The sequence below is a fragment of the Rhinolophus sinicus genome, chromosome 17 (genome assembly GCF_057876585.1).
Source record: "Rhinolophus sinicus isolate RSI-liver-muscle chromosome 17, RSI-T2T, whole genome shotgun sequence".
NCBI lineage: Eukaryota > Metazoa > Chordata > Mammalia > Chiroptera > Rhinolophidae > Rhinolophus > Rhinolophus sinicus.
The window spans coordinates 180464899-180492559 of NC_142517.1; the positions used below are offsets into that span (position 1 = coordinate 180464899).

The 27661-nt window shown below is 37.4% G+C and overlaps 1 protein-coding gene across 1 annotated transcript in view; it reads right to left on the reverse strand.

The window, feature by feature from the left end:
- Nucleotides 1-27421, reverse strand: part of RFTN2 (raftlin family member 2) — a 55181-nt gene extending 27760 nt beyond the window's left edge. The window contains exons 1-6 of the mRNA XM_019750748.3: nucleotides 27224-27421; nucleotides 26992-27138; nucleotides 11948-12131; nucleotides 10260-10374; nucleotides 5957-6230; nucleotides 3336-3539 (exon numbers count right to left, since the gene is read on the reverse strand). Of these exons, the coding sequence (XP_019606307.2) occupies nucleotides 3336-3539; nucleotides 5957-6230; nucleotides 10260-10374; nucleotides 11948-12131; nucleotides 26992-27130 (916 nt within the window). The 5' untranslated portion in view covers nucleotides 27131-27138; nucleotides 27224-27421. The remainder of the gene's footprint in view (nucleotides 1-3335; nucleotides 3540-5956; nucleotides 6231-10259; nucleotides 10375-11947; nucleotides 12132-26991; nucleotides 27139-27223) is intronic.
- Between the last annotated feature and the right edge of the window lie 240 nt (nucleotides 27422-27661).

Below are 27661 nucleotides of genomic sequence, written 5' to 3' on the forward strand. Positions count from 1 at the left end.
GACTGTCCCATGCCGGCTCCTCCCCAGCCTTCCAGTCTCAGTCAGACAGGACATCCTGACTACCCCTCTAGGTGGGTTCTTCTCTGTTGCTCCCATTACGCTATCCTGTGGGGTGACATTACGATACTTTTCTCGATTTTGAAATTACATATATATGTTTTGACACCTGTTACTGCCTGACTGCCTGAATCCATGTGGCCAGCTCTTCGAGAGTAGGGATGACATCCATTTTGCTCACAGCTGTAAACCTACCCAAATGCCTAGCGTAGGGCCTGGCATATATACATATATGTGAAGTGAATAAATACAGGTTTCAATGTCACTCTCCCCCCGCCCTCATTCTGATACATCTCCCTGCCAACTGCACAAAAGCATTTTTATAGGGGTGAAGAGATGGGAATGAATAGCAAGTGAAATCTGTAAAGAATTCATAAAGAATTAAAATGTAGCCTTAAGCTGTGGGTATACTAAAGGTGGGAGAGACTGTGCTCTGAGTATGATGGGGGCATTTGGAGGTTAGTGAAATGTGGGCACCTCGAGGGTGTGTGTGTGTGTGTGTGTGTGTGTGTGTGTGTGTGTGTTGTACCAGCGGGCAAAGCTGCCCATCTCGTCTCATGTCAGCTGCCCTCTGGATCTCTATCCATTCTGGTAGAATAAAGTGTTGTGTCTTTGTTGGCTCAATTGACTTGGAGGTTTTTACCCCACTGTGCAAGTCCCAGGTAAGTGTGCAATGATTCCAGTGGAGGGTTGGTTTGATAAAGGCCCAGCAGTGATGGCAAAGGTCAGGTACAGGAACCCACTGCAGTGAGAACCCTCTGGTGCAAGAACACTGAGAGGGCGACGGGGCGCCTCTCCTCTGGGGCTTTTCAAAGCAGAAAAGGCTTTGAGGGTGAGTGGGAAAGGGCACTGAAGAGGAATTTCACAGACCTTATAGCTTTTCCACCATGACCCTGCCGAGGGAGAAAACTTTTTTAAAAGTTTTTTTTTCTTCTCTCTCTGTTTCTCAAGGAAGGCATTTTATAAAAATGAAATTTGTGGAGTAATAAATTTAGATTTCTGAGCACTATCTGGTTTTATACTTCAGTTCCTCATAGTGGGCTGACTTCTGATAATAGGTTGGAAGAGGATGGAAGCAAGACAAAACAAAATACGCATTGTCCTCCGTGTGCTTTAGATGTCAGGCATCAAATATCCCAGAACAAAGCGACCGATTCAGGCCTGCTTCCTCTTGACTTGCTTCTCACAGTGACACAGGCATTGGTCACCGGTTCCTCTATGCAGCTTCCCTGTATACTCCCAGGAAAGTCCCGAGTGACACACCCAACTGCCAGACCCCACAGACCGAGGTGGCTTGTTAGGGGCTTGGCATGGCCTGCAATGTAAAATGTCTAATGAGACATTCCAGAGCTGCTGAGAGGGAGAGAGTCTCCCCCTGGGCTCTCTAAATAGCTTCTGAGGCTTCAAGAACAAAAGCCCCACAGATCCTCTAACTGGCAACTGCTGTGGCTAATTTTATTTTCACCGGGCAAGGCCCAAGGCACGGATGCCTGAAAGAGACTGTGAAAGGAGTATTTTTTGTTTTTCCTTCAGAAGTTAGTTTGAAATGGCTCCAACTTAGGCTCTTTGGAGAGAAAGAGAAGGAGGAGGTGCGGGGGGGTGGGGTGGCGGAGAGAAATATGGATATGAAGCATAAACCGACCTCCCAACATGGGATCCATGCTATAAGTACTGTAACCGCATAACAAGTGTCAGGAAAAAAAAGTAACCTCAGAAAATGAATTCAGACAGCAGTTGAGGCCCTGTGGGAGTCACTTTGCACATACTGTATCCTCATAACAATAAAATAGCGGTATTTTTATCCCCTTTTGAGGAAACTGGGACTCAGTGAGCTCAACTTCTCCAGATCACACAGCTAATAAGTAGAGAACATAGGATTTAAACCCAGGTGTGTCTGATACTAAAGTCCATGGTCTTCCTATTAGATCAACTTGGAAGAAGTTTCCAATAACCAAACAATATGACAAGTATTTATTGAGCGCCTGCTATGTGCTAAGCACTATGCAGGGCTCTGTATTTCTGGTGCTGTGATGGGCTTGATCCTTAATCTTGGTTGCTGGTTAAAAGGATCTACTGGAACATGACTCTTTTTTTAATAAAATTTTATAAGAGTTTATTTGAGCCAAACTGATGCCATATGCCAGGGAGCATTAAATCAGATGCTCCTGAAACATGACTCCTGATAATTTCAAATATCCAGTCTTTAATTGTATTAGTGAAGGTATCATTAGGCTAATTTAACGATAGTAAGGTATATTGAGATCTCATCTGATTTGCTTTTTCATAACTTCCATCCATTCATGCGTCCAGTCTTTTTTTTCTTCCCCCCTTCTTCCGCCTCTCCCCCGCCCCCACTCCGGTTCAAGCCGTTGTTTCTCAGTCAAGTTGTGTAGGACACAGCTCTCTGGCCCATGCTGGTATTATGAGCCTTGCGCTCCCCCTGGGCTGAGGCGTCATCTGTTGGCCATTCACAGCTGTTCTCACCAGGTGCCGGCCACTGACGCCGACCTCTGGCAGCTCACGGCAGCCCAGCTCCAGGGAGAACTGTTGTTCACAACCTTAACTGTAGAAGGCAAAGCTCACTGGCCCACGTGGGACTCAAACCGGTGACCTCGGCATTAGGAGCACGGCGCTCCAACCACCTGAGCCGCCAGCCGGCCAGCCAGTCTTTTTACTATCTATTTTTCTTTTAGTTTAGTACTAATCTTTTTTTTTTAAACACTTTCCCTAGAAAGTCATTTTTGGAAAGTTTATTTTTGTGACAGAGACAAATGGTTACAACTAAAAGAGGGAAGGCTAGAGAAACATGAAAGATAAGGGGACAGTAGAAATAAATATGGGATCAATATCATTTACTGAACCAAAGATTACTTTTCTAGACATATTATAGAGTTAGGTATAAACTGGAGTACATGGTAGGTAGTGTCCAAAATTGGGATAATGTAATAAATTTGGATAGTAACTATCAAATGCCATCACCAGCTTCCTGATTGGGCATTTGCAGTACATTGTATTAGGGAAATTCTACTAATTGATCACAGTGGTTTGTCTAGTCTTGACAGGTACAACCCAACAGCAAACATTACATTAGAATTCTATGACACCAGATGATTAAACTTTTAAATTAAACTACATAGCTGTTTAATGATTAGAATCTATTTCCTTAGGAATAATATCTGTTCTTTGAGTCACAGAACTTGAGAGGTAGAAACATTTCCACCAACTCTGACACAAGCTCAAGTTCTTTAGATATCAGTATATCATAATATAAAACTTACCTTTAGATGTTTCCCAGCACACAAAAGAATCAATTAAAGACAAGCCTTGCTTATAATAAAATGTAGTTAGCTCCAGCCAATCGGCATCAAGTGTACTAATGACAGATCCTTTTCTTGTTACTTTCACTGACAGGATGCCCTCCTGATAGGTCCAGCAGGTTGATTCATCATCAAAGACATTGAAGACTGTATACAACCTGTTATCTGAGGATAGGCATTCAGAAGGAAGAAAAAAGGGGAAAACTATAATTTCACTGAAAAGATTCTTAAGATCTTTTATTAATCATGAGCTATTTTAAGCATATACACAAGCATAGAGGATAATAAAATTAACCACCACTCAGCTTTATCAAATGTTAACATTGTGCCATGTTTGCTTCAGACTTTTTTCAAAGCAATGAGAAACGGATATAGTTGAGTCTTGCTATGTAGTCTTTCCTAATCCTGGTCTCCAGAAATAGCTACGACTATAATGAATTTGGTGTTTATCACTCTTGTGCAAGATTTTATTCTTTTAATATATATTTATATACCTTCAAATTATATACAATGTGTTACAATTTAATAGCTTCTAAAAATGGTATCATAGTATATATATCAATCTATAATTTTCTTGTTCAATATTATGCTTTAGAAGTATAATTAATACTTTATAGAGCATATTCATTTACTTTACATAGTATTCCAGTTTACTATTCTCCTGTTGATGGACATGTACATTATTTCCAAATTTTTATTATTACAAATATTCTTCATGTCTCCTTGGAGAGTAACTCTAGAATACATATTTAGACATAGAATTGCTGGGTCATATCCTCTACTTCACTGTAAGTTGGCAAATTCTTAACTTGGGGGCCTATGGACCCACATCTGTGATTGTGTTTTAGGAAGTCTAACACCACTTGCATTATAGACAAAAGTATTTGGATATGTGCGTTATGTGCATTTTTCTGGGTTAAGTCTTATGGATTTCATCAGATTCTCTAAGAAGTCTTTTGTGTGTGTCTGTTCTACCTACCCCTCTTAGTGGTTCTGAGAACTACTGCCACAGAAAAAGTTATTAAGAAATATATGATTTAAAAATAAACTATTTAGAAAGTGGAATCTGAAGATTGATAATTAAATCAGGTAGGTAGCACAGAAACTCATAGACACAGACAATAGTTAGTGGTTACCAGAGGGTAAGGGGGGTGGGGGGTGGGAGATGAGGGTAAGGGGGATCAAATGGAAGGAGAACTGACTCTGGGTGGTGAACACACAATGGGATTTATAGATGATGTAATACAGAATTGTACACCTGAAATCTATGTAATTTTACTAACAGTTGTCACCCCAATAAATTAAAAAAAAAATCAAGTAGGTAGCGTATTGGGTTTAGAACTTCAAGTACTGGAAATAGACACCTGATCTAATCAAGTTCAGGAAGGGACCTAGCAGTTTAAAGGCAGCAGTGAATGGAAGATAGTAACTAGCTCTCTGACCACAGGTCCAACAACCATTGTTTACCGTTACACTCCTACATTTTTTTACACTGCAGGAAAATCAGGGTGGTGGTTAGCTAGGGAACTGGTGAAGAAAGGAGATGGTGGTGGTGGTGAGGATGGGTGAGATGGTGAGTTGGGAAATGCTCCTGGTTTTCTTAAGGAAATTGTGCTGACTGTGGCCAAATAGGTCTTTGTCGTGTACAGGATGTTAAGCACATCTCACCACAACCCAGAAAGCACATGCGACCAGTGTGAGCAGCTACAGACCCAACACTGACGACAGGATCAGCTAATAGTAACTAACTTAATACGGAGTTTATTCTGTACCAGGCACTGGGCTAAGCACTTTGTATACATCTATCTCTTTTCTACTTCTTACAACAACCTCCTTTCTATAAATAAATTGAGGCAATCTTACTCCACAGCTCTTAACTCTAAGGTATACATAGTCTTTTATATTCTGTAATAGTGCTTTTTAAAGCATGCCTGTTAAGGTATCAGAAAACTTTGGACAGTCCAAAAACATGAATAAAATACTCTCAGTTTCTTCAAAGGAGTTACTAGTTGGAAAAACAAAATAACACTATTGTTTAAAGATATTTTAGGATGCAGACACTATTGTCTTATTAATTGTTTCACCATGATGTGCCATTTTCATATTTTAATTGATGATCAAAGAAAGCCAGTTAACTTCAAGGGTGAAAACCATCCACGAAATGGGAAAGGCCAAAACTAAAAATTCTCACACATTGTTTACAAGGACAAACATAATTCAGAACAGCTTTCTTTGCAGAGTCACTTTTTTGGTATATATACAGAATCACTTTACAGAATCACTTTTTTGGTATATATGCACAGCCTCCTTTTGGTGAATGACTAGATGGAAAGCAAATTTCAACAGAAAGACTCAGTATGTGGATGGCATTGTATAACAGTGGCTGGGAACAACTGAAAAACTATCTTACCTACCTTATTTCTGGCTATAATAATTTTAAAAAAATCAAGACAAGTTTATATTAGTTTATTCAGTTTTATAACCTTTAGAAATTGCCTCGTATTTCTAAAAAAAGAACCACAAAACTTATTTTACTAAATTTAACCTAATATGTATCTATTTCTTATCATCTTGTCTATTACCTTCTCCCTTTCTTGATTTAGAGGAACTGGGGCTGCCATCTTGTTCCACTTGACACTGTCCACTTTCGTGATGAAATTCTTCCTCAATTCCACTTTCAGATGATTGTCCACTTAATGTTCCTTCATTCCAACTTTTGCAGTTTTCATCTGAAGTGTGTCTCACATGTAGTGGTGATTCTATATCTCCATCATGGTTGGCTCCATTGCAGAATGGTGGATAATGCTGTGATATGAATCCAACAAATCTCATTCCTTTTTTAGCAGCTACATTAATCTGAGGTTTAAAAAGAGATGGTAGAACAAAATATGAATTTCGTTTACATTGATGACTTTATCAATTAACCTTTAAGCTTTTTGAGGAAATCCATTAGAAGAAAGAGTAAATTTGCCAGTAACTAAAGACCCATTCATAAACTGATAACCTCCAAGATAGCACTACTCCTAAGACTACAGCATACTAGTCCTGTGGTTTCTTCAAACAGAACTAATACACTTCAGAAATGATGAAAACAGGACTCATATTTTTCTTTGAAAGGTTGCTATTTGGGAAGAACTAATAATTCTCTATGATTTTTGCAGACCCATTAGCAATGGTCTCTCCAGTTGAAGTAAAATTAAAAACGATTCCAAAAAATTCTCAAAAATAACATTACCAAACAAATCTTAATTAATAAAAAAAGACAGACATTAATTTAAAAGCAAAATATAAAATACAGCATTGTTTGTTTGATCTGGATAAAGAAAGATGTTAAAATATGAATTATTGACAACTGTGTATATATTAATATAATGTGTCAACCTAATTCATACTACCTCTCTTAGGAAGCTTTCTGATCTGCTTATATCTTGATTCTGTTGTCTCCTATCTGGGCCAAATAAACATGATTAGATTCAATCTTATCAGTTAAAGAATGGGATTCAGAAGCACATGACCTAATGCCAGGGAAATAATTTCAGACCTTAAGGGTAGTTATTTTTTCTGCATTTGCTTCATTTCTTTGCTCTTCTGGTGTCCATGTCTTTCCTCTGTGTTCAACTGGCAATTCTTTTGAGAGCAGGACTCTGTCTTATTCCTCTTTGTATTGTAATGTTTTGTACCTATACATGGCGTTCTGCAGGTGCACTGTAAGTACTCATTAAATAAGTTAAAATAAAGAAATGGCAACATCTTTTACATAGTCACTGCTTTAACATTTACATTAAATGCTTAATTTCAACATTGGGAGGGGAAGAATGACTTATGATGGAAGTTGCAAATGTAAACATTTATAGTCAGAAACGAAATGGAATGAGAAAGGCCAGGAAGAACTGGGGCAAAACCAGAGAACAATGTCCAAGAAAGAGGGTGACTGCATTAGCTTCCGGTGATGAGGAGAATTCTGAGAGGGACAGAAGGTGTGGGTGTGTGCAGCTGGGACAAAGGACTATGCTGACACAATGTCATTTACTCTTATAAATTAACATATTAAAATTGTAACAATGCACGAAGTCTTAACAATAATCACAAATTGTCCTTTGTATCAGTGTCCGGGGATAGGAGAGGGAGGTTGTAAGGAGGTATAGCATTCTGCAGGTGGAAACAAGTTATTGCCAGTGCTTTCTCTAGGTCTTATTAGCTGACTAGGAAGAAAAAGTGCCAAAGGCTTTTTCTATTCCTAGAAAGTTTTATCTGGAAAAGTCTGGCAACTATAAATAGAGTATATTAATTAGTCTTTCCCATTTTTAAGTTGGAAGATTGATTTTTTTTTAATGTTATTATTTAAAAATCTCAGGAAAAACACTTGTACACTAACTCTAAACATAGAGCAAACATTGATATAATGTTAAAACGACTTAAAAACTAGCTGTTCTACAATCAATTCTTTATATGAGGCAGCCGTTCAAAAATAACATTTGGCATTCAACTATTGCTCTTGTTCACATGCGGGGCAATGTTCAAATATTTCATGTGCTATGTTTCCTGAAGCTTTCCTCTTTATGAAATATCCCCATTACTCTAATTGCTTAAATAACAGTACTTTCCTGTTTAAATAGATATTTAACTGTGTCCAGGAAGTCAAATGCAAAAACAGGAGTTCTGATGGGGATCTGTTAAGACTAAACTGGTAGTTACATTTTTGTTTTTAAAGAAATTTTCTGGAGTGGATTTATTCCCAGAAAAAAATAAATGGAAATTTCCTAGAATAGTAGTAGTAAACAGTATGTGTACCTTGTTTATAAAAATGTAGTGTCAAAGACTGTTCCTGAAAAACCTTATTGAATGGAGACTTTATACCTAAATGGGAAATATCATTAGCAGCTATAACTGGCTATGCTCAAACCACAGATAATCTTACACACATGGTCGTTTTCAGCTTGGGAACAACAACAGAAACAGTGAACAAGTTTCACAGTTTCTTTTCTTTTTATTGTTTTTATTTTTCAATTACAGCTGACATTCAATATTATTTTATATTAGTTGCAGGTGAACAGTGTAGTGGTTAGACATCTATATAATTTACGAAGTGATCGCCCGATTAATCTAGTACCCACTTGGCACTATACCTAGTTATTACCATATTATTGACTATATTCCCTATGTTTTGCTTTACATGACTATTTTGTAACAATCAGTTTGTACTTCTTATCCCTTCACCATTTTCACCCAGCCCCCAAACAACCTTCCCATCTGGCAACCATCAGTTTATTCTTTGTATCCATGAGTCTGTTTCTGTTTTGTTTGTTCACTATTTTGTTCTTTAAATTCCACATGTAAGTGAGATCACATGGTATTTGTCTTTCTTTGACTTATTTCACTTAGCATAATACCCTCTAGGTCCATCCCTGTTGTCACATCACAGTTTCTTATTTGAAAGGAAATGTCTTAGGTGTTTTTGGTTGTACTCATTTAAATAAAATATGTCAATGTAACTAAAAAGAAAACTTTCACCACAAAATCCCATTAATTTAGAATACTTATAAATGTAACTTTTTTTTCTTGATTTTAATCGATATACATATAGTGTTCAATTTTTCATTTAAGTTTCTTTCTCTCTCTCTTTTTCTAAACTTTTATTTATTTTAAGTGTGTTTTTCCAAGACCCATCAGCTCCTACTCAAGTAGTTGTTTCAATCTAGTTGTGGAAGGGACAGCTCACAGTGGCCCATGTGGGGATTGAACTGGCACCCTTGTAGTTAAGAGCATGTGCTCTAACCAACTGAGCTAACTGGCCACCCCTCATTTAAGTTTCAATTAGATTATATTGTATAGACTTTTCTATCCTGACAGTCAGTATAATATAATTGTCAGGTTTAATGCCCATAAAATATTCCATTGTATCGATATACCTCTGCCTTTTTCTCAGTTTTCTAATTATTGAGAATTTGATCCTTTATTCACTGTTGATTAAAGTATCTTTGTATGAAAGTGACTTTTTCTATTTTCAATTAATTTCTTGGAATAGATTCCTAAAGAGGAAATAACTGGGTCACAAAATAAAACGGGATGATTTTTATCACCAAATTGATACTCAAGAACACTGTACTCACTTATTAAAATGTCAGTTGCAATATATGAGTATTTTCTTAAAGCTCTTCCAACACTGGATTTAATACTTTTAGTTTAATTTCTCAGTAAATATTGGTAATGTATTAAGTCTCAGTTTTTATTACATTAAAAACTATCAGTTAGGTTGAACCATCCACCAAATGTCTCTTTATTATTTGTATTTCCTTTTGTATTCATTGTTCATAGATTCTGTCCATTAAAGACTGAACATCACTTTGATGCATTTGTATTCATTTCATATGATTCTGAAAACCAAGCTCCCATTGGACACATTTATTGCAGATTTCCCCGATTCTTTTTTTTAAAGCTTAGTTTTCCTAGTATATAAGTTATATACTAAAGTCGAACTTCTCAATCTATTTATAATTGAATATGTCTACTCTTTCATTTTCTTTCAGAATTTTTATACTTAAAAAAATTACCTCATTTGAAATGTATGGAATATGTTTCTTACAGAACAATTGCCCACTTTCCCAGCAGCACTTATTAAGTAATGATTATTCCCCCATTTTATGGTCATCAGGTTTGTTATGAAATTTCTTGTATGTGTATAAATTTATTTCTGGCATTTCCATTGGCCTGTATTTCTGTTTTTAAGTCTGTACAAATTGGTATGTGTGCTTCAATATGTTTTAAATTCTGGTAGAATAAGTCACCTATTATTTCCTTGTTCTTTTTAAACAAGAAAGGAAATTGGTAAGGAAGAAACAACAAATACTTCTCAATATACCATGAAAAAATATATACACTTAGTACCTTTTCTATCAGTTCTTTTGCTACATCATTTGTTTGTGTCTCATAAGTTAGAGGACATTCCTCAATCACAAGCCTTGGGCGTCTTTGTCCAGTGGGTGATGCCGAATGCTTCGGGCTGTAACAGAGAATATGTTCATGGTTGGAAGCCAACTGCTGATTGTAAGCTAGAATGCTCATGTAAAAATAAGTGAGCTACTCAAAAATAAGGTCAAGGCAATCTTTTTTTTGGTTTTGTTATTTCAAGTCAAATGGTTGTCTTCTTATGTAATAAGACCAGAAAAACACAGTAACTTTTATTAATTTAAATTTCCTTAATGTAAACTTCTATTAATTTAATTTCTAATTTAATATGGAAGAAAAACTTCATGTCTATTGCTTTAATAAAATTATGAGAAATGATTTTAGATCATTGTTATACCTCATTATTGTATAAAAGCACAAGTAAAAATCCGATTTAAATGCAGATAAATATTGTCCTGTATTTTTCCTTTTTCTTCCTTTCTGACCTTTACCTTTTACTTATTCTTAGCCTTATCAGGGCACTACTAAGTCTACTTGAAGTAATGCTCAAAGAGAAAAATGCTAATGTATACATGGCTTATAAAGACTGTATTACTACTGTGTGATAAAATGGCATGTTTATTTAGTAATGTTTGAACTAGTAAATATCTGCTGAGGCTGCACAGCATGAAGTCTACACCGGGGAGGTCAGACATCGATAAGTAGGCAGTTACTCAGTAGCAGACAGTGTCCCTTAAAAGCACACCTGGAATTTTTTAAAAACCTTTTTTTCTTCTTTCCAATTTCCTTGTTTTCTCTCTTTTCCTCTTATTTCATTTTTCCTTCTCTGCATAGCCCTTTCATAGCTATAGTGACTGATTATTAGTTCATCCCTATAAAGAGAAAATACAGTTTTTACCCTGGACTTTGAGATAGTTTTGATATTGTTGAAGAGTTGTGTAAAAAATGTGATGTGTTAATCAAAGATGTTGGTCTGGTTCTTTTAATTCTTCATAGGATGGAGCAACAGTATTTTCAAAACTATCAAACTTACAAGCTTGGCTGGTGAAAATGGTTGCAGTATTGTTTGGGAAAGTAGCTACTTAAAAAAAAATTATTTAAAAAGTAAACTAAAATGGATGGCTTCTACATCCTAGTTTTTTGGAAAAAATTGATGAGGTTTATCCACTTTGTGAGAACTTGTCATGTAGGCCTTTCTGCTATGAACTGTATAGAAGGTAGAGCTCAGTGTCTGTTGCCCCTAGCAATAAAACAATATAGGACAGTTCAAAAAAATGTTCAATGACAGTAGACTTCAATGGTCTAGTCAGCTTTCAGCCCTGTGACAGGACTTGTAGCTAACTGCTACACCCTCATCTGCTGAAGTTGCTACAGGAACTGCCACGGACTTCTTTCTTGAGTTTGCTTTCCTTTCGCTTGTTCACTGACATCCTCACCAAGACCTCACCGTTTGTCTGCAAGGGGCTAAAATCGATGAGTTTTAAGGAAGGAAACGTAAGTTTCCTTCTCTCAATCTAGGTTCAACCGCTGGAAAATGTGCCTTAAACCAAAACCCCTAATATCCTTTATCTCCATCACCTGTTCAGACTTTCTGTACTTTTAGACAAAGAAAACTGTCACTCTCAGTAGCTTCTTAGTATGACTGTTTTACTGAACAGCAGGCTTACCTTAATTTCAAGCGTGATAGCACCACCCTGTATAGGTAACTTGCAGGTAGGTGTTTTCGCTGCCGCACAGGTTGTATAACAGGATGAATAGCCCCAACAATATATCCTTTAAGATAGTAATCTTCCACTTTTGTTACTATATCTGGAATTGAATTTATCTTGATGACTTCTGGGTTTGGCGAAGCTGAAATAACAAATGCAAAGAGAAATTTGGACGTTACGAAATTGAATTATACATTATTTCTGCGTGATATACTAATGAAGAGGCAAGATATCCATATGATTTCATCTCAAACAAAGATATACTAATGTATATTATACATTTCTAAATTAATTTCAGAAAAAAGCAACAAGAACCTTATGAGTTGGTAGATACCCAGTATTACCAATATATTTTAAAGTAAAAATACAATGCCTTATGTGTTTTGTTTTTTCAATTAACGCAGCTTTTTTTCCTCTTTATTTTTAGGATTTCATTTGACTATATTTCCAGTAATAGATATTGATGACATATATAAGAGAAACAATATTAAGAGCCAATGGTTTTGATGATTCTGAACAAGATGAGATGCATAATTTCTTAAGAATAAAATTCATACAAATCTAAAAATTAAAAAATGGAAGAAATGGTATTTGTTAAGCAAGAATTGTTATTTCCAATGACACTTCAAAAGCACCATGTTTTAAGTTTATCTGGGAAACTAAAAATAAGATTTCTTATGGCACTTATAAAAATGCTTGAGGAAAGGGATTGAAAAGTAAAGGTATCCAAAAGTTCTTCCTAATAAGTAAGAATTCTGAGTCTAGAAGAAATTTAAATGCAAAGTTGATATGCAACTCAACTATCCTTTGAAGCAGAGTAAATCTGTAGAAACTATAGAATAGTACAATCTGTACAGTTTTTAGTAAAAGGAAAAGGGTGTGTTGCTTGGGAAAATGTTCTTAATGTCCCAGTAGTATTAAAGGAACAACTTTGTCTTCCGTAACAATATTTCTGATTTTCTGGAAAACAATCAAGAATTAGTGTCTAGAAATAGACCTGCAAATTGAGTATCTCTTGAGTAACAAAATGTGAAATGCATTCCAGGTCTGGGCAGTGCTGGCTGTTGGGTTCTGTCAGTGTGGTCAGTGGCGCCCAGCAAAGAACTGCTGCTAATTGCCTGAACACAGGAAGGAGGTTAAGAAACAGACGAGGAAGAAGGGTCAGAGGAAATCCCCACCTCCTTTTACATTAATATCCACGTGATGGAACAGAAATCCACCATCAGTGGGTACTCATACCAACTTCTCAAATGAAAATATATCACTCAATAGAAAAGTTATATAATCCAGGACAAATCCACTTCCTCAAATTTTCATCCTCTTTTGGATTTAAACTAATCTATTTACAATATATTTTCTTCATCATTATGATAGGAATAAAAACAGAATGATCCTAGACTTTGAAGATACAGCTGGGTTTCATAGTAAAATGGCCCCGTTCTGCCTGGTATGTGGCCATCACTCTGTGAGTCATTTGTTTTTACTATTTTTCAGTATTTTCACTACCAACGCTGATTTCCAAACAAAGGCACTGGAAAACTATAAAATAGAATAAATTGTTAAGACTGAGTAAGGAAACACAGCCTAAACTTACTTTCAGAACTATATACTAATCCTACAAAGTTTTTAAAAAATTGCAGTCTTTTAATGGATCCTCATTGCTTATTGCAGAAAGTGGAAATGCTTTCACGTGATACAACAGACTCTTTCTAGTCTGGCCTCTGCCTACTACCTCAGCCTTCACTCTCGGCCTCCTTTTTCTCGTGGGTCTTGCTTGGGCAGACCTGAACTACTGGAGCTCCTGAGCCTCCCACGCTGTTTTATGCTCCCAGACCTCGTTTCCTTCCCTGCTCCCCGAGCCTAAGTTCATCGCTCCTTCCTCTGTGCTGTGCATTCTACTAGTTCCCTTAGCAGACTGTCTGATGACTAATTACTTGTTTATATGTTTGTCTCTGCTGTTAGACTGAGAATTCCTTAAAAACAAGGAACTTACCTTATGACTCTTTCTATGCCTCACATTTTCCTAGGTCATTATGTTAAGTTGGAAAAACTATTCATAAGGGGAACTAAGAGGTCAAATTATTGCAGAAAGGAAGGAAGGCCATCAAGGTTACTGTGGTTTCCGGAAAATAAGACCTAGCCGGACCATCAGCTCTAATGCATCTTTTGGAGCAAAAATTAATATGACGCGGTCTTATTTTACTATAAGACCAGGAATATAATATAATATAATATAATATAATATAATATAATATAATGTAATGTAATGTAATGTAATGTAATGTAATGTAATATAATTAATATAGTATATAATATAATTAATGTAATATAATATAATGTAATATACCAGGTCTTATATTAACTTTTGCTCCAAAAGACGCATTAGAGCGGACTGCCCGACTAGGTCTTATTTTCGGGGCAACACGGTAGCTAGCGGAAAAAAAAACAGTTAGGTTAGTAAGTTCAGCAGCAACTGCACAGGTTATCTAGGCCTTGTAGGAGAGAGACACAACAGGGAAAGAGCACACAGGCAGTGTCGTAGAATTGTTGTTCTTTTGATCATAAAAGTGAGGGTGGTCAAGAACCGAGTGAGAATCCAACCAGGTAGAGTTAAAGGTTATATTCACTTTGGAAAGCTCTAGCTTCAGGCCCCACTTTATGTTCCAGAAATGAATGATATTACAATGAGAAAAACCACATTGCCAATGAGGTAAAAAGCAATGAGAGGTGGAGCTATATTGGGTGTAATGAGCTCCATCGGGAGAGAAATGTGGGGGGGGGTGGGCTGCGTCACAGACAAAGAATGAACTTGCTGGTTTGGGAGAGTTTCTGGGTCCTGCTGGCCTTGCTTCCCTCACAACTGGTTCTGAGTCACTGTTAAGTCCTACACTGTCTCACTCAGTCTACTCTGGAACCATTGCTTAGAAGGAAACCCCAGGAAATCAAGAACTCAAGGCTGGGAAAAGTCCTCTGTCCTGGAGCCCTGGCTCAGAGTTCAGAGTGATTTAGGCAACCCCATGTTCTGCCTGTTCTCTGTATCTTGCCACCATCCCAGAAAGTGGGGCAGTGCAACTGCCCACTCATAAAAGGAATTTCATGAGTTCAAAGGGGCACATGTTATTAAACATGGAATATTTGAAAATACTTCAATTATTCTGTATTTTCACCAGATGCTCAGCAATGAGGAATATTACAGTTGACCCTTGAACAACACAGGTTTGAACAGCGTGGGCCCACTTATGTGTGGATTTTTTTCAATAAATACTGTACGTGTATTTTCTCTTTCTTATGATTTCTTTCTTATCTCTAGCTTACTGTAGTGTGAAAATACAGTGTGTAATACATATAACGTACAAATATGTGTTAAGTGACTGTTTATGTTATCAGTAAGGCTTCGGGCCAACAATAGGCTATTAGTAAAGTTTTTTGGGGAGTCAAAAATTATATGCAGATTTTCGACTGCTGGGGTGGCGCCCCTACCCACCGTGTTGTTCAAGAGTCAACTGTATTTGACTATTTCAGTTCCAGAATATTAATACCACCTTCATCATTAAAGATTATATGTTATCTGGAGATAGATGGTGGTCGTGGTGGCACAACGATGTGTATGTACTTAATGCCACTGAACTGTACACTTAAAAATAGTTAGGACAGTCAAAATGGTTAAAATAAAATTACTTAGTGGTTAGTAAAAATAAAATTATTAAGTGATAAGAAAATAGTAAGCCATAGTTTAATGGGTACATTGGTAATAAACTGAAATTTATTTCAAAAAGAATTTATATCTTTCACATAACCATAAAAACAGAATCAACTTCTATACAAATAAGTACAATGAGGGAAAACACTTATTAGATTCTAGCTAGATACTGTTACATGCCAAAAACTCTGACCCACAGCTCTGCTCTTTGTTGAAAAGAAAAATTAATCATTAGGTGTTAAAGACATATTAACTCTAAACTGATGGGAAGGCTTAAAAAGAATTGAACAGTGCACAACTTTCTGTCTGTGTGATTCAATGTTATTTAATTCTGTGGGTGTGTATGCTTAAAAGCATCTCGTGTTCAATGCCAAGCCATTGGTAGAGGTTCGGAGGAGACCCACTGAGTTAGAAGTAGTACTAGGGACACAATGGTAATAGCAAAGGGGAGAGATGACAATAGAGGGAATTAAATGAATTATAAACTAGATAAAAGAACTATAAAAGCTTTACAGTCTGGGGTCACTTAGAGGGCTTTCCACACTTCGTTGGTCCAAACTGATAATGATAATGAAAGCCATTCCCTCTATTGTATTGTTTAGAACATGGTTTTCAAAGGCAGAGTTATGTAACGCATTAAAAATAATCACCAAGGAGATAGCTATAACAGAATATTGGTGCTTCAAGAGGTCCCTGTTCAGGTAGAGAACGCATTTCTAAGGAATACCTCACTCTCTGGTGATGTCAGAAAAATTCTGTGTCAGTGGAATAAATCCAGCTTTTCTGGTTTTATCCACCTCTTCTTGCATTCTCAGTAAAGTTATTTCTTCAGACTCAGTGCAAAAGAAATGTTAATGTGCGAAACACACACACACACACACACACACACACACAGTTTCAGGAGAATTACAAACTGAGAAAGGCAGAAAAGCTACAAAGGGAGAAAAAAAATTGTACGTCAGTACTACTAATAAATATATCTTAACATAAGTTTGTGTAATGATGATGCTCGTTTTGGGCGCAGTGCTTTATGTTAATTATTCAACTGTCTCAAGTGTGCATATTCTCCTATCTGGAGGTCTGTGTCTTTTGATAGTTAGCACTCAGGATAGACATTACAATTATGATAAGTGCTTGAGAAATACTTATTGAAAGACCAATTGAATGAAAAATTGGATGTAACATTTACATATTCAATTAACAGAGCTCCAGGGTGCTCATGGGGGCAGGTTTTTAGAGCATAGACTCTGGGACCAGATTGCCTGGCTTCACATCACAGCTTTGCCACTGACTAGCCTGGGAAGGTACTTTTGCATCCATGTGCCTCAGTTTCCTTATCTGCAAAGTGAGAATAATAATGGAATCTACCTTAGGAGCTTTAAATAAATTAATAGTTGTTCCTAGAAAGCATCTGGCATGTAGTGAGTGCTGTACAACCATTGGTTATTTTGTTAGAGAGGCAATGCACTATTCTCACTAAGAATATTAGGCTCTAGAAGCAAATTCCCTGGGTGCAAACCCTGGTTATGCCATTAGCTGGGCATGTGATCTGAAACAAGTTCCTTACCTCTCTGAGACATGGATAAGTAATTGTATTCACGTCAGGGAGTTGCTTTGACTGTAAAACATGAGCCCTCCAAATCCAGATTCTTACGTAATATCTTTCCATTAAAAAAAATTCATTAAATTTATTGGGGTGACATTGGTTAATAAGATTCTATGCTTCAAGTGTACAATTCTACGAGTATAATACAACATCTATATAACTGCATTGGGTGTTCACCACCCAGAGTCAAGTCTCCTTTTGTCACCATATATTTGACCCCTTTTACCCTCTTCCACTTCCTCTCTTTCAATCTTTAAAACTGACAGTTAATTCAAATATTTTAATTCTGTGCACACCAAGTGAGACCTGTCTGACGGCTGAATATGGCCCATGTCTCGTTGGTTTGTGACTTCTGCTCTGGGTCACTCCAGGGATTCTGCAGACCAGAGCCTTCTTAGGTCTAGGCCCGACCATGTTAGACAGCGTTCAGCATCCTAGGACACAGAGAAAGGATCCAAGTCTTCCTCACTAGTGAGGACAGGAGGAGGACAGTGGTAGGGGGACCCTGGTTCACTCCATTAACAAATTGTGCTTCTTTCCTACGTCAGGACTTGCTTTAAACACACCAGCGTCAGTCAAGAAGGGTAAACCCAGGAGCAAGAGGAGGAAAAATAAACTGGGAATTTTATGGAGAACTTTCCTCCATGTAATTCCCTTGATTCTTAATGTTTTAAACTGTACTGAAATGAGATGGGAAGGCCGATTCAGCTTAGAGATGTGAGGAAGGGGAGAGCCCTGCACACAGAGTGAGGAAGTTTCATCAGTGCTCACCAGAGTGAGTAATTACGTCTCCATGATACGCTTAGTGTTTGAGGCCAAGCCTTTGATTTGATGTCCTTACACTGGGGCAGTAATATCAGAGGCTCTATGGCTTTTTAAACACAGGAAATTAAGGGGGAGGTGGTGGTTGTTTTGGCTAGAAGTTGAACAGAACAGGCGGTTAGCAGCAGCTGCAAACCATCTTGCTCTTAGCTCCCCAACCACCATCAGTTCTTTCTTAATTCTTTGGGAGAAGGAACAAATGGTGTTGTTTACAGCATTAATGGGTGTGGTGGGTTATTATTAAATTGATGCTACATGATTTGTGAAAGCTTTATTAGACTGTACAAGACTAGTGTGAAGAACTGATGAAATAAAATATTTTGCAGTTGCTTTGAAAACTGTACACATGCAAAGTGGATTTTTATGATTAAAATTGAAATATGCTGAAGGTTAAGCAACAATTTACATTTATCCTTATAGTTTCTAAAATAAAATAACCAATAGACTTTTTAATGCTCCTTTGCTTAAAGTCGTCGGAGACAAAGACCACATTTAAAAACAGAGGCACTCTAGTATTAAGCTAAGGACTCGTCCAAAGCCAAAAGCTTTGCTCTGATGATGTAACTCTATGAAAATAGTCCAAGACGTAGATACGATCTTTCCACCAATTTACTTCTGAAGATTGGTATGTATTTTTGAACTATTTATGAAACATTGTTTCCTCAGATAAAAATACAATGTGCAAACACTGGTAAATAATTTTACCCTATTTTCTAAAGGGAACAGACTGTCAATCTCCATATAATATCCAGCAACTATAGTAATAAACAATAGGTAACATATACCAAGTGCATATCTGGTGCCAGACACCATGCAAAATGCTTGACGTGCCTAATCTTTTTTTTTTTTTCAATTTTCAAAGGTTTATTGCTGACTCTTCAATACAATAACTATGGCTATGCCTGTCTAATCTTAATTAATCCTTACAACACTCCCTAAAATAGATATTATTCTCAGATGAAGAAACTCAGGAAGAGAGAGATTTTGTAAATTGCCCATATTGCTAGTAAGTAAGTGGTAAGTAAGGCTGTGATTGAACGAGACAGAATGACTCCAGAGCCAGTACACTCTAGTACCTACAGGAAAGTAAAACTTCATTGATTTGGATTATGTTAACCAGAATTTGTGAAAAGTCAGACATAAGCTGGGCTAAAGCCTTTGGACCACAATAAATTGTTAAACAATTACTGTATGGATACTAAAAGGTTTACTCTACTTATCAAAATATTTTAAATTACTTAGAAATATAAACTACTATATAAACAACATCCAAATGTGGAATCTTTTGTTTTCAATGAAAGCTGACATCTGTGTAGTCATTCAGTTAACATATATAATGGAAGTAATGTAGCTGGAGTTTTTAAATACACTAGAACTCTATTGAACTATACTGTTCATTATTATAGGCAGAACATGAAAGACCAAATTATGACCATTTCCAACTCCTGCAGCCTTAGGATTCAGTGCTGCCTACGTTAGGTGCCAATGCCCTTCCCCCCGATTCTGCTTCATTTGTAGTTCTTAAACCGACCATAAAATTTTCTCTGATTTCTGAGTCTGTGCATTTTGTGTTTCAGCCTTATTTGCTTTGCCCACTTCCTACTCAGTCTTTTTTTTTAACCTTTTCAAAAATTTGGGGTGGGGGTAGAAACGTAATATACAAAAATATTGTACAAAATATTTAAAACTGCCAACACTTGCATAACCACCATCCACTGAAAAATCAGAAAGTGGCAGGCACTCCGTCAGCCTCCATTTCACCCTTTCCCATCACAACGCCCCTCTCCCTCTCGGTACTGCTTTGACTTTTATGGTCGTCACTTTTCTGCTCTTCTTTCTAGTTTACCACCCAAGAACACAGCCCCAAACACTGTAGTTCAGTTTTGCCAGCGTTTTGAGCTGTATGTCAGTGGCATCATAGAGTCTGTACTTCTGTCTTCTTTCACTCATCCTGACGCTTGTGAAGTTCACCGTGTCTTGTGTCGTTGGTCCATTTTCATTGCAGTAGAGTAGAGGTTGGCAAAGTACCGCCCACGGCTTCTTCAGTTACATGTGGTATGCTGGTAATACAGTGGCTGCGCTGAGTAGTTGTGACAGAGACCACGTGGCTCAAAAAGCCTAAAACACCTACTATAATATCTGGCCCTTTATAGGAAGAGTCTGCTGACTTCTGCGGAATAGTGTCTCACTGGGAGAGTAGACCACAGTTTATTTTTCCAGTCTCTTGTTCTTGGATTTCTGAGTTGTTCACACTTTGAGGTCACTACAAACACTTGTATGAACATGGCGGTATGTCCCTCCTGGTGCACATGTGCTCACGTTTCTGTTGGGTATTTCTGCAACTCTCTAGATAATGCCAAAGCACTTTCTCAACATGATTGCACCAATTTGCTAACACCTGGTATAAGCAGACTTTTTAAATTGTAGCCTCTTTGGATGATTTGTAGTGGCTTTCTCAGGAATTTTTCTGATTATTAATGAGGTTGAGCACAATTTCATATGTCTATTGACAATTTGGATTTTCTGTTTTGTGAATGGCCTGTTCAAGTTCCTTGTCCATTTTTCTAATGGATTGTTTATTTTCTCCTTACTCATTTATTTACAGTTATACAGGTAACCCCCGTATAACACGGTTGTCAGGTTTCTAAAATGCTGTGTTATGAGAATCTGTGTTATACGAAACAAAGAACTAGTACAAAAAAGGGGGTTAGGTTCCAAAAATTAAAAAAACATATGATTATATTTTTATAATTAAGAGAAATATCTTTATTAAAGCAATTTTCACCAAAAATATAACGTATTAATACATATTAAATAATGTTTTCTTCGTCATCACTACTAAGCACCATTAACCGAGGGCATTTTCTTTTTGACAAGATATCTTCATCCTCTGAACTTAATACTCAACGAACAAAATGGATTTAAAATTCTAATGAATTTTCAAATTCTGCAGTCAAATCTGATATGACATCCATGCTCGAATGAAAAATTTCAAATGAGGGGCCGGCCCGGTGGCTCAGGCGGTTAGAGCTCCATGCTCCTAACTCTGAAGGCTGCCGGTTTGATTCCCACATGGGCCAGTAGGCTCTCAACCACAAGGTTGCCAGTCGATTCCTCGAGTTCCGCAAGGGATGGTGGACTTTGCCCCCTGCAACTAAGATTGAACACAGCACCTTGAGCTGAGCTGCCGCTGAACTCCCGAATGGCTCAGTTGGTTGGAATGCGTCCTCTCAACCACAAGGTTGCCCGTTCGACTCCCGCAAGGGATGGTGGGCTGTGCCCCCTGCAACTAGCAATGGCAACTGGACCTGGAGCTGAGCTGCGCCTTCCACAACTAAGACTGAGAGGACAACTACTTGAAGCTGAATGGCACCCTCCACAACTAAGATTGAAAGGACAACAACTTGACTTGGAAAAAAGTCCTGGAAGTACACACTGTTCTCCCATAAAGTCCTGTTCCCCTTCCCCAATAAAATCTTTAAAAGAAAAAAAGAAAAATTTCAAATGAGATATCTTTTACTCTTAAAAGCTTTTATTATGTTCCATGTTGTTCTGGGATTTCCCCAATTTCAAATGAGATGTTTTTTGCTCTTAAAAGCTCTTATTATGCTCCATGTTGTTTGGGGATTTCTCTAATTCTCAAACCGTGTTAGAGTGAAACCATGTTATAGACATGCCATGTTATATGGGGGTTCCCTGTATTCTATGTGTTCTGGATACAACTCTTTGTCTGAGTCCCACTCATTCTTTAGACCTCAAATGAGGTGGCACTTATTTTGAGGAGTCTTTCTGGATCCCACCAAGTGGGTGGAGGTATTCTTTCTGCTTCTGGGACCCTCATTACTTCTAGCACAGCCTGTATCACAGCATGCAGAGTACGTTTATAATGTAATGCTTATTTATTGGTGTCCCTCAGTAGGATGCAAGTTCAAAGAGGGCAGGGACTACACTCTACTTATCTTTGTTGCCTACTTCCTAGCTCTGTAAGTGCTCACTAAGTGTTAGCTGAGAAAATAAATACATGTCCACCCAGATATAAAAAGCATATGTAGGAAAAAACAATATAATGTAGATTGCTGATAGAAATGGACATGTATTTTCTCCCAACATCAATATTTATTTAAATGGGTCAACCGTATGCTATTATCAGAGTCTCTCCTCCCCCAGCTCAGAATGGGATATCTCTCTCCCATAATAGTCTGAATTTGTGAGGTTTTATTATTTTTCTAAACCAAAATATCTCACCATTTCAAACATAATGGGACTCCTTAGATAGTTTTTCACTTGGTAGGAATTTGGGCGAGGCACCATGATAGGGATTGTGCTGCTCCCTTAGTAAATTGAGTCATTTTTCTTATTAATTTCTTTCTAAGCAGTACTTTACATTTGAAAATCTTTTGACTGCTTGAGGAAATGCCCAAGAACTTATTAGATTCAGACAGAAATAGAAAATTGAGCTGGACCCTTCCACCTTCCTTCCTTCCTTCCTTCCTTCCTTCCTTCCTTCCTTCCCTCTCTTTTCCTCCCACGCTTCCTTCCTCCTTCCTTTCCCTTCATTCATCTCTTATTGATTTTTAAATGCATTCTCTTCAGTGCTGCATCTTCATTCTTCTTGAAAGTTCTCTAGTATTTAAAATTACTGACCACTTCTTGCTGTTTGAAACCCTCCCTTTCCTTGTGTTCTCTGGTGCTACACGGTCCTGATTGCTCCGTTCTCTGCCATTTTTGTTGAGTTGTCCTCAATATGGCTAACTGCTGATGGCTCAGCTCAAGACACTTATACTCTGCCCACATTCCCTCTTTTTAAGACTTTATCTATTTCAGTCTATTTCTATTAACATCATCCTGATCCTTGCATTTATAACTGTTTCTACCAGTATGTTCTTCTGCCACCTCAGATGCAACATGCCTGTAATGGAATTGCTCTTCCACCACAGGCTGACTGTCTTTGGGACGCCCCACCTACTGTAAAAGGCATCGTTATTTCCACAGTTACTCAGGCTCAGAACCGGGAAGTCATCCAGGATTCCTCATTCTCTCTGTCCCTTCATATTTAGCCAGCCACAGGCTAAGGAAGTTCCTCCTTCATAAGGTCTGTGATATTTAGCCCTGACACCCCATCCTTGTCGCTGCCGTGATTAGCCTTGAGCACTACAAGCTGTCTTCTAACTTTCCTCCCCCCATCTTACCCCACGCAATCTCACATTCACCTTCTAACCACACTTCTATCAACTAACTACTCGTTCAAAAGCCTTTCCAGCTATTTATTCCCCACAGAATCAAGGCATCACTCCTTTGCAAAGTCAGAGCCTTCTGCACGCCATTTATTTCCAACCTTATTTTCTGCTCCTCTCCTACAAAACCTCCCTTAACTCACTGCTCTACTCAGTAGCCCTAGAACATGCCTCAACCTCTTAATCTTTTTCTGATTAAGGGTAAGTTAAAATCTTAATTCAAGTTCTAACTGATCATGTTCAAAACTGATTTTTCCTTTTTCTGACACCTCTTGTCTTGTGTTGTAATTTTTATTTATTAATTCAACACGACTTAATGGCTATCAGTCATGTGCTAACCACTGTGCTAGACACAGGCATACAAAGGTGGTCAAGATAGAGTTCCCAACCCTGAGGAGTTCACGAGTTCACAATCTTGTTCAGTTTGACCAGTTAGAACATAAAATACTCGAGGGCAGAAACTATGTCTCATTCCACTTTGTATTTACAGGACTTACTGGCATCTTCTACAGAACATACATATGTATTTAGTGCTGTTAACAGTGATGATAAAAGACAATGAGAGCTACTTGTTCTAATAATAAGGAAGCAAGTTAGAGACCATTTTACTCAATTTTTTGACATAATTCTACCAGAAATTCAAATAAAGAAACTACCATCCATCCTTCTATTGGGTTTTTAGTATTGTAGAAACTCTTTTTAATTATAAAACTATACATGCTGTAAAAATCCTTAAGGCAATTATTATTTAGATTGTTTTCAGGGATTGTACAAGGAGGTACACTAGCGCTTTTGGATCATTTGCAGAGCTAATTTAACTTTTCATTAAGAAATTCTATAACACATTGATGTATTTGCATATACTCACACACCATCTGATAAATACACATATATAGATTGTTATACAATCTTCCAGAAAATTTATCACACACAAAAAACTGTACTGAAATCTCATTAGTGTGGTTGGTAGACCTGGCATAAAGCCAGGAGGGATAATAGTTAACTTTTATTAAGTGCTTACTAAGTGTGAGGTACCTTTTCAAGCAGATTATCTTGCATTATCTCCTTTAATCCTTAGAGCAACTCTATTATATAAGCACCATTAGAGCCCCATTTTACAGATGAGGAAACTGAGATACAGCAAAATTTACAAATTTGCCAGTTAGTGAGTGAAAAAGCTTAGGTTCAGATCCTAGAAACTTTGACTCCAGAGTGTTATGTGCTTATTTGTATGCTATTATTTCTCACAGAGAGATGTAAATAATGGCTCAAAGTATGCCCCCCTCCCACGGCAGAAAAAAACAAATACCAGGTGTAGGTAAGAGGGAGAGAGAGAGAGAGAGAGAGAATGTAACTGAATAGAAAATAAGTTGTTCTAGGTAATTATAGGCCCCATAACCAGGCACTGGAAATTTCAGAGTCTCCACCTCTCGCCCCACTGGGACTTTACTGTCACATGTCCTCTGTTTGGAAAAACAGAGGAAAACAAGGTAAGAGACGGGCTCATTATGAGCACACACAGCTGCCACCAGACCATTTTGTTTCCTGAAAAGGTTGCTCATTTCATAGTGGCTTCTGAAAGGCAGGGGGTGCCACTGTTCAGCCCTCCTTACAGGAATCCCAGGACAGGGCTGCCAGTGCTAAATGTAAGGCTGGTGTGTTTTAACCCTGCACACAACTCACTTCTCTGTACACTGGAGTGGCAGGCGAAGGTCAGAGACAACAGAAGAGAGGAAGGGGGTTTGTGGAGTTGGGCTGATGCAGTCTTGGCTTCTGAGGCAAAGTCAGAGACAAAAACAAAATAAAACAAGAAATGTGAAAGAACTGGAGAGAAAAGGGGAATCAGGAGACTTAGGCGCCTGGACCAAATAGGAACCAGGTGCAACTTTAAAATGTGTGCCTGCTTTCTGTGTTAACGTTTGCAAACTATGCCCATACTTACACTTTATAGTGTAATACTCTGTTACCTCTTCCAAAGACCTAGAGTGGAGGTAGAAATTATATTCCTTTCTCAGAGAAGGACTTCTGATAATAACAAAAGCAAAATGACTTCTAAAAAAAGCTGTAGCTCTTTCTGATTTAAGGATGACTGCATTTATACAGGTTTGTTTCAGATTTTTAACATTGTTGGAAGGAAATAAATCAAAAAAAATTTCAAGTTACTTTAAGCCCTCTGATTCTATGAGGGATTGTGCAGCAAATTTTAAAGTGCAGCTCAAAATGGCTCTGACCGAAAGTTTAAGAATAGAGACAGTTTTAAGGTTAAGGAGAATGTATGTTTGTGTCCTATGGATTTACAGAAACTAGTCCTAAAAAGTAATTGACAAGGACAATCGATGGAGAAAACATAGCACCACATCACAAATATTTTCTTAAACAATGTTTTTTGAAAACATACAGAAAAAATTCATGATTGGTTAGTTATTTGATTATCACTATTATCATAATCTACTTTTAACTTTCATAATTAAAAAGAAAATTAAGAACATTGACACTACTTTCTTTGGTAGGTAGCCTTAGCCTTAGATAAAAATGGAAACATGACTATGTTGAAAGTATATGTTTATTTTGTGTGTATGTCCTTGGAAGGGAGTTTGCTTGCTTGCTAGCTCAATTTTTGACAAAGAAAAATGGGCTGTTCCTGCTGCTCTCACAAAGATGCACTGTTCACAGAGCAAACCAAGAAATAGAGAATTTGTGTTTAAGTTAAAAAAAAAATCGAGATAACATCTAACACGATGATTTGCTTAGTATAAACTTTCTATTCACTGATAAAATGCGTGGCTTTTTAGAATTACAAGTATAGCTTTGTAATAAGAAACTTAGAATACTGTTATCTGGAAATGCTAACAGCAAGCAAGACACTCCAAATTTCATTTTTGGTACTGCATTATATAGTTCTACTTTTTAAAAACTCAGTTTTTTTCCATGCAGTTGTACAGGGCTCCTCAGTTTCTGAAAGAAGTGAGGCAAAGTATTTGTGAAGTCGAGCTGCCTGTGTTGCTTCCACAGGGCTGCCATCTGGGCTTGTTTATTTGTGTTTCCAACTTTCTGGAACAGGGAGTTTCTCTGTTAGGGACAGGGCACCAAGCAAAGGAAGTGTCTTACAGAAGACTGTCATTTTTTCTTCTTTACTGTATTTTCAAACTTCAAGTTTAGTTTGCTCAAAAATATCAAATAACTAGCACAAGCACAAGATTTAACATAGTTGGAAACCTCAAAGTTGTCTTACAAACACTTTTCCACACGATCCAAGTAATATTTCCTACGTGCTACCTTCTTGGGCCTTTCAAATCTTTTCCAAAACACAAAATGTCATTAAAGCTATAGCTACTTGGCCTGGAAAGCAAACATTTGTCATGTACTCGGCTATAAATCTGATTTACAAATGAGAGAAATATTTCCAAGCAGTTCTCCTAATTCTAGAAAGTACCTATGAGCCATGTTACAAAAAAACGAAGCAAACAAAAACCAAAATCTTTCAAAATATAACTAAGAAACAAAGCATTATTGTTAGATTGATTATACGATCTGACTATGAAAAACAGTTTAAAAATTCACAAATCAACACTTAAAAAAACTTCTAGTCCCTTATCTTTGAAACATTTCATTTAATGAATAAAATAGAAGCAAAACATACCTTGTAAAGTAAAATCCAGCAATACATATTCGTAAGCAAATTCTGTCTTTGTTTCCACTTGAGGTCTCTTCAGGGTAGAAAATATTTTTCCAGGGCTGCTATCATCAGGGTCTTCTAGCTTCCTAAGTCCGCACCCCATGGCAAAATCTGTAAGGAATTAAATTGCAGGATAGGAGAGGGAGAGCAGCAAATTCTGTTGTTTAAGCTGCAAAAAGAAAGTTATAGACTTAACTGCTTTGATTTTTTCAGCTACAACATAGATACTCAAAAAGAAAACATTTGAGTCCAAAGAAAGAAGCTGAAGACTTTTTCTATCCATTTTTCTGTAAAGTCGTTGAACCCATAATGATTAAGCTACAGCTCTGGGAGGCTGGGCTTGATTTTAGGAGAAACATGCAAGCTGCTACAACTTAGCGGAGAATTTCCATGCCACGTCAATTTACAGCCAGCCCCCTACCAGAGGTCTGTCGCTCAGGGCACCAACTGTGCTTTGTCTATTCCAGTTGGCTGGATGATAAAAGAGGTGTCCAAAAACGGAAATAAAAAGGCAAAAGTGCAACTCGGATGGAATTATCTACAAGTAAAGGATATATTCAGACACTGTGGCATGTGATTCTTTTTCTTTTTTCTTTCCCCTCTTTCCTGTGCCCACCCCCTCCTTCCTCCTCAT